The sequence below is a fragment of the Dipteris shenzhenensis genome, chromosome 18 (assembly GCF_047967505.1).
Source record: "Dipteris shenzhenensis isolate YYH24624 ecotype China chromosome 18, Dip_SZ_1.0, whole genome shotgun sequence".
NCBI lineage: Eukaryota > Viridiplantae > Streptophyta > Polypodiopsida > Gleicheniales > Dipteridaceae > Dipteris > Dipteris shenzhenensis.
In genome coordinates this window covers 11,612,026-11,619,168 of record NC_141613.1, presented here as the reverse complement: position 1 = coordinate 11,619,168, position 7,143 = coordinate 11,612,026, and the positions used below count along the sequence as shown (strand labels likewise).

The following is a 7,143-nucleotide window of genomic DNA, read 5'->3' as shown; positions in this document are numbered from 1 at the left end:
GATTATGAGCCGGTGCGGTGCATGTGATGGTCTTTTAGTCTATCCATGTGCTCTCTACGTAAGTGCCAGTATGCATGCATCCACAACACGTGGCATGCATGCAATACGTGAAGTGTGTGCACGTGCATGGGTCGTGAGTGACTCAACATCCCTCCGTCAATCACGACCTGCGGATGGGGTGATGACAATAAACCTTGATTCGTTTATGTGACACCAATTGCTGGATGTGGAACAACATTTTAAAGGCTTCTCAAGAAATAAAAACGAGGGCGAGGTAACGGCTTGGTGAAGATATCACCTGGCATATCATGTGTTGAAAGGTACATCACTTGAAGGTCTCCAACTTTCACAAGATCTTGAATGAAAAGATAGTAGAGTGCAAAGTGTTTCGTCCTGGAATGCAGAACTGGGTATTTGGTAAGTGCTATGGCACTTTGATTGTCACATTACAGTGTGGTTGGTGCAATGACATCAAGATTGGAATGCCGTCTTAACATCCATTTGATGGATTTCGAGATCGGCATGAGTTGCATATGCAAGGAGGACCCAAATTAAAGTAAGCTTGATGACTGGAGAAAATGTTTCAAAGTAATCAATACCGGCTACTTGAGAGTAACCCTTGGCAATAAGTCATGCTTTTATTTGGAAAGGGAGCCATCAGGGTGACACTTCCGTTTGAAAATCCATTTACAAGGGATTGCTGTCCTATCATGTGGTAACTCGGTGAGGATCCAAGTGCAATTTTTGATAAGGGAATTGTATTCATCATCCATGGCTTGTTTCCATGCATCACCATCGGGAAGAGACAAGGCCTCTTCATGAGTGAATGGATCTAGCCCTTGATCGATTTGGAAGTATGCTTGAGCTTGAATCCCAGGACAATCAGTAGCATAGTGAAGCCTAGCATTCTCGACTACCTTTCATGAAGATTTACGAGATCGTGGTGGTCGGACACTCCTTTTGGTAAAAAGGGGAAGAGGAACATCCTCACATTGACGATAGGCATCATCAAAGGGTTATTGTGGGTGCAGTAGAAGAGGGACCTGCAATCTCCGTATCGGATTCGGAGATCATGGGTAAGGATGAAGAGGATAGAGTTGAAGAAGGAGGTTCATCATGAACCACTACAGGAAGTTCCTCAAGGATGCGAGGATCAAACAATTGAACATCTGCAATATCATGTGCTATAGGAAGAGCTCGTTCGGGAGGATCTTGTTCCAAGAAATCCAAAGTGGAAGGATCTACAATGTGATTAGACACACCCGAAAATATATCTTCATCAAAGATTACATCAGTACTAATAAGCATACGATGTTGTACCGGATCCCACAATTTATAACCACATTGGTCAGGAAGATAACCAATAAAAATGGTACGAATGCTACATGGATCAAATTTCTCAAAATGTGCTGGAGGAAGTTTGGCAAAAGCATGGCATCCAAAGACTTTGAAATATGATACATCAGGCTTCATACCTTTCCATAATTCATATGGGGTTGAATTTTGCACTGCAGAAGTAGGAAGCCGATTTTGCATGTATATAGCAGTATGAACTGCTTCCACCTAAAAAGATGAGTCTAGATTACTTTCGGTGAGCATGGCATGAGCTGAACCATTGCAAGTCCGGTTCTTTGTTTCTGCTATTCCATTGAGCTGAGGAGCGTATGGAATTGTGAGTTTACGTATGATACCTTCTTGTTGACAGAAGGTACGAAATGGATGATTGAGGTACTCACCCCCATTGTCAGATCTGAACACTTTCAATTTCTTTCCTGTTTGCAGCTCGGCCATTTTTTGATAGTGTTGAAAACATTCCAATGCTTGTGACTTTTGTCGAAGAAAATATCCCTCTGTCCAGCGACTGGCATCATCAATGAATGTCATGTAATACTTGCTTCCTCCTTTGGATGATACTAGCATGGGACCACACAGATCAGAATGAACCCAAGCAAGCAATTCGGTGTCTCGTGACCCTGGTCAAGAGAATGATCGTCGAGTTTGCTTACCAAGTACACAAGCTTCACATGTTCCCAGTTGTGGATGATTGGGAAGGCAGAGACTGCGTACAAGATCTTGAGAATGCAAGAGCTTAATATTTTTGAAACTAGTGTGTGCAAGATGTTTGTGCCAAATATCTGTGTTGCTATCACTAGTGGCTACGAGTACAACATTTTTTATTTCTGTGGTATCATTGAGGAGATACAATGATTGATGTCTGATTTCTTTTGCAACAATTTGATTGGAGTCCTCATGTCGAATGATGCATGTACTAGCATTGAACTCGACAACTACACCCATATTAGTTAATCGAGCTACTGAGATAAGATCTCTCTGTAAATTTGGCACATATAAAACTCTCGAGAGCCAAAAATTATCACTTGTTGGCAGTGTGAACTCCACATCTCCAACTCCTTCGATGATGTGTTTAGTATCGTCACCCATTTGGACAGTTCTGATCGATATGCATGGCTTGTAGTTGATGAACCAATCTTTATGGAAACTCATATGATGATTTGCTCCTAAATCAAGAATGAGACAATCTACCGTACATGTTTTAGAAACGTCACCAACCTCTTGAATGTTGTGCATGCGGACTTTGTCACTTGTGGAACCACAGGTCGATCCCATGTTTAATTCTTTCACTTCTTACTCCAGATCAAACAACTTGCATTGACACTTAAATTCAAAGTGTCCTTCTACTCTAGAGTAACGACATTTGCCCTTACGTCTGGTGGATCGATGTCCAGGGGTGAATTTCAATGTCGTAGTTGCAATCAAAGCTTAATCCTTATCTGTTGTAGTCATCGTCAGTGCATGCTCTACCTTCGATGTCAGCATCCCTAGATCTATCCGCATGGTTTCTTCTTCGAAGAGAGCATCTGTAGCTTGCTCCCACGTTAAATTTTTGTTGGTCATCAATGTGCTCCTGAATGTTTGCCAAGATCCCGGAACGGATTGATATAGCTTTAACTTCTGCTGTTCTACTGATATCTTGTACGCATCTCCTGCACATGCAAGTTGATTGTAAACTTCTTTCATCCCTCTTACATGAGCACATAAGTCCTTACCCTTGATGTACTGCATGTTGTCGAGCTTGTGCAAAATGTGCAGCACCTCGATCTCAGATTTCTTCTTGTATTTGTCCTCGAGCCATACCCACAAACATTACTACCTGTCACATGGGGCTTCCATCACAATCTCTCGTCTCAAACTGAGTCCGATGGTAGCTAGAGCCTTGTCATCCTTGGACTGCCATATCTTGGCCTCAACTGCAGCATCAGGCTTTTTCTCCACACTGTTGACAATCTGAAAGTATCCTTCGCCCTTTAGATGAAGAGACATCATTCTCTTCCATGCCTCGAAGCCTGTCCCGTCAAACACTTGGATGAGACGATGCGTTGAGCTGCTCGATGTAGCGGTCACCATACCTTGCTCTGATACCAATGAACAAAACACAATACAAAAGAATATGCAAACAACAATAGGCAAATAACCACTAGAATTCCATTTTGTCGCGTCTTCTCTGATATACACAGCTCTCTCATGAGGAATCTCGAAACAACAGGGATGAGAGTGTGCTCATCGATTATGAGCGATGGTCTTTTAGTCTATCCATGTGCTCTCTACCTAAGTGCCAGTATGCATGCATCCACAACAAGTGGCATGCATGCAATACGTGAAGTGTGTGCACGTGCATGACTTTGAACATATAACTACACTAACATTCACATTTACGTAAGGATCATTTACGTAAGGATGGTACTAACGTACAGCTATGATCTCACGCTGCGCAGTCTCAATTGACAAGTCTGTATGGAGCACTGAAAGTTGCATCTGCCATGACACGAAAGCAGAACCGCTTCTAGCCGTAAAACTATGAGTCAAATCGAAATGGCTTTTGGCTCGGCAATGCTCTATAATGCGATACTCTTATTACAAGTTACGGGTGCTAGCCTTGGGACCCTTGCTGGCTCCAGTCGAACTATCGTACGAATGACGATGCACGGGAAGCTCGGTGATGAATGACAAACACGCGAGAAGCTTTTGCAGCGCAAAAATCATCCCATGTCATCTGCTCTCAGATCGCTTCGACGCTTTGCAAACTCAATTGCGTTCCGACCAACATCCACCACAACCACAGCAAAGGTGGAATGTTGCAAGCATCTCACAACTCACAAGGTCCTCGTTCGCTCGAAATTAAACCCTGCCAGCTCTCGGTCGGAGCGCGTGGAACGATGCTTTCGCCTATATTTACGAAGACGATCGTCATGCAACACCAGCTTCCGCCAATACACTATAACATGAAGGCTTCCATCCTTACTGCGTCGAAGCTTCTTCAGCTATTTACCAAGATGGTCTTTCAGCTCCTTGCCGCTCTATTATTCCTTTCGACGTTCCCTTATCATGCACTCTCTTTCCCATCCATCGCTGGCACCCCGCCTGCTACTCTATGTCTCAACTTACAGCCAAGTCCGGATTTATCTCAGTTTCTGGACCCCCTTACGTTTCCGCCCATTATAAACTTGTCGCAGGGTCAGACGATAACCTTGGGGGCTTACAAGATCTCTCAAGTAGGTTTGCCACGTGATTTCTTGCTGTCCCACTAGGCGTTTTATCGCTAGTTTCTTCCCAGCCTGACGGTTTGAATCGTCCATTGTGCAGAATGTGCATTCTCAGTTACCCAACACGACGTTTTACGCTTGGGGTGTTAGTGAAGACAGGGCAACGGTTCCAGGGCCAACCTTGCTGGTAATCAATCAAGAACAATTTATTGTAGGCCATTCCTTCCGGTTGTAACATCGCGACTGTTTTTTCTAGCATGATGCCATTGTACAGCTTGTGACGGAGTCTTGTAGTCCACTCACGGTTTCCTTAGTTACTTCTATTTGATTGAGATGGTAGTGTTTGTCTGTTTGATTGAGATGGTAGTAATGGTACTGTTTGTCCGCTAAAGAAGTAATAATACTTTGGGCTCTCGTCTTGATCTTTCGTCAACGTGACGAGTGCTTGCGAAAAGAGTCTAACTTTTGTACGCCCTTTAATTACTTTTTACCAACTCGTATTGGGAAAAGCAGGTCTAAATGTATGCCCTTTTCTTAAAGAAGACAGTTGTGGTATTCTCTTTTCAGGCAAAACATAACGTTCCTGTGCAAGTGAACTGGGAGAATCATCTCACTGATACAAGACATATGCTGCCTTTAGACGCATCGATAGAATGGGCAGACCCCCAACTGGGAGGGGTTCCAATCGTGCCGCACTTGCATGGAGGAGAGACAGAGCCAGCATCTGATGGCAACCCAAACGCCTGGTTTACCTCTCTGGGAGACAAGGGTTCAGCGTTTGTCAAACAGATATATACATACATCAACGAGCAGTATCCAGCTACACTTTGGTATCACGACCATGCCCTTGGCATCACCCGCCTCAACCATGCTGCAGGTTTAGCTGGAATGTACATCCTCAGATCTGATGCAGAAGAAGCCGTATTGCCGCTTGGCCTTCCTCTAGTTATACAGGATCGACAGTTCTTCCCTAATGGCTCCATCAACTTTCCTCGAGCGGTGAATCGACCAGACATCTTGAACCATATATGGTGCCCTGAATATTACGGCGACACAATTCAAGTCAATGGGAAGGCTTGGCCTTTCCTCAAAGTAGCTCCACGCCCGTATCGTTTCCGCATCCTAAATGCATGCAATGCTCGATTCCTTGTCCTTTCCCTCAGCCATGAAGCTCTCTTTTTCTACCAGATCGGCACAGACGGAGGGTTTCTTGATGAGGCGATGAATTTGACAAGCCTGACAGTCGCGCCTTCCGAGAGAGTAGATTGCATCATCGATTTCTCGACCTTGGCTGCAGGTACCGTTGTGTACCTAAACAATACTGGGCCTACGCCCTTCCCTCTCGATAATTTAACTACAAACCCTCCCAAGTCGTTTGCTGCGATGATGTTCCTCGTGGATGACGAAGACGGTTGGCCCGAGGGCATCGTCACTCAGCTTCCTGTAGAGCTTTCTTCTCTGGTGCAAAAATCTCTCCCATTATCTGAGGACCAAGCTCTTAGAACCAGGCGGATGACAGTGCGCGAAATTGATGCACCTCAAACTGTAACGCCCATGATTTATGAGCTTGCAGAGACCACCTGGATGAACAAAACCGTGTCGGAGAAGCCAATCCAGGGCACAACGGAAATATGGGAGTTGATCAACCCTCGCGATAATGGCCATGCAGTCCACATTCATCTCATCCAATTTAAGGTTTTAAGTCAGCAGGAGATCAAAGGGGACGAATACTTGGAAGAGACGTGCAGCCTTAATCTAGAATATGGCACCAGTGGAAGCTGTTTTACAACGCCGCCAAGAGATCCTCTAAGCTATCAGAGGGGTTGGAAGGATTCAGTGGTTGTGTGGCCTGGGAATGTAACTCGCATTATCATGCGGTTCACGCAGAAGAATGGCTCCGGCTTTGGATTTGATCCGACAGCCGAACCAGGTTATCTATGGCACTGCCATGTTACTGGGCACGAAGATTGGTCGATGATGCGACCGCTCATATTGCAAAAGCCATTGGAACAAATATCCTCATCATCTCCCAAGGTCGCACCACTCGGGCTGCTGCAATTTGTAGATTAACTTTCCCATGCCTAAGAAGCTAAGGTAATATCTCCTCTCTCATTCCATAAACACTATGAACACCTATTTCATTAATTTTGGACTTGTGTTGGGTCCAAATTTGTTTAGACTGTGCACGTCCAAATTCATTTTTAAAGGTACTTTTAGATTAAAAATGGGAAAAAAGTGGCTCTTGAAACAAAATGTTGAAGCAAAAAGTAAGCTAAAGAAAATTCAAATTAAGAAAGCGGATGTGATATGTTATTAAAACTAGAGTACATTAACAACAAAGTTTAGTGCATTTATGAAAGTAGTTTATGATATAACTATAACTGAGGGATCCAAGTACAAGTAAATCCAAGTACATTAGGAAAGGACATCGGAAACGAGATGAAGATAACAGTAAAGAGAGACATAATATGGATGATAGTGGTTTGAAATTTGACTTGTATAATTATTGTGCTTTGGGATATGAGACATTATATATATAATTATTAAAATAAAGTAAAAGATTTGCTATAAAGTGCTTAAC

General features: G+C 43.7%; 1 protein-coding gene across 1 annotated transcript; it reads left to right on the top strand.

The window, feature by feature from the left end:
* Positions 1–4,300: 4,300 nt before the first annotated feature.
* LOC147890799 (multicopper oxidase LPR2-like) lies at positions 4,301–6,680 on the top strand. Its single transcript, XM_087390044.1, has 3 exons — positions 4,301–4,571; positions 4,663–4,749; positions 5,130–6,680. Exons 1-3 carry the CDS (start codon positions 4,302–4,304, stop codon positions 6,630–6,632), a joined length of 1,860 nt encoding a protein of 619 aa, XP_087246170.1. The 5' UTR covers position 4,301; the 3' UTR covers positions 6,633–6,680.
* The last annotated feature ends 463 nt before the right edge of the window (positions 6,681–7,143 follow it).

Coding starts and splice junctions, on each gene's coding strand:
- LOC147890799 (XM_087390044.1), top strand. CDS start 4,302: ATGAAGGCTTCCATCCTTACTGCGTCGAAGCTTCTTCAGCTATTTACC. Junction 4,572..4,662: donor GGGCTTACAAGATCTCTCAA/GTAGGTTTGCCA, acceptor TCCATTGTGCAG/AATGTGCATTCTCAGTTACC. Junction 4,750..5,129: donor TTCCAGGGCCAACCTTGCTG/GTAATCAATCAA, acceptor TTCTCTTTTCAG/GCAAAACATAACGTTCCTGT.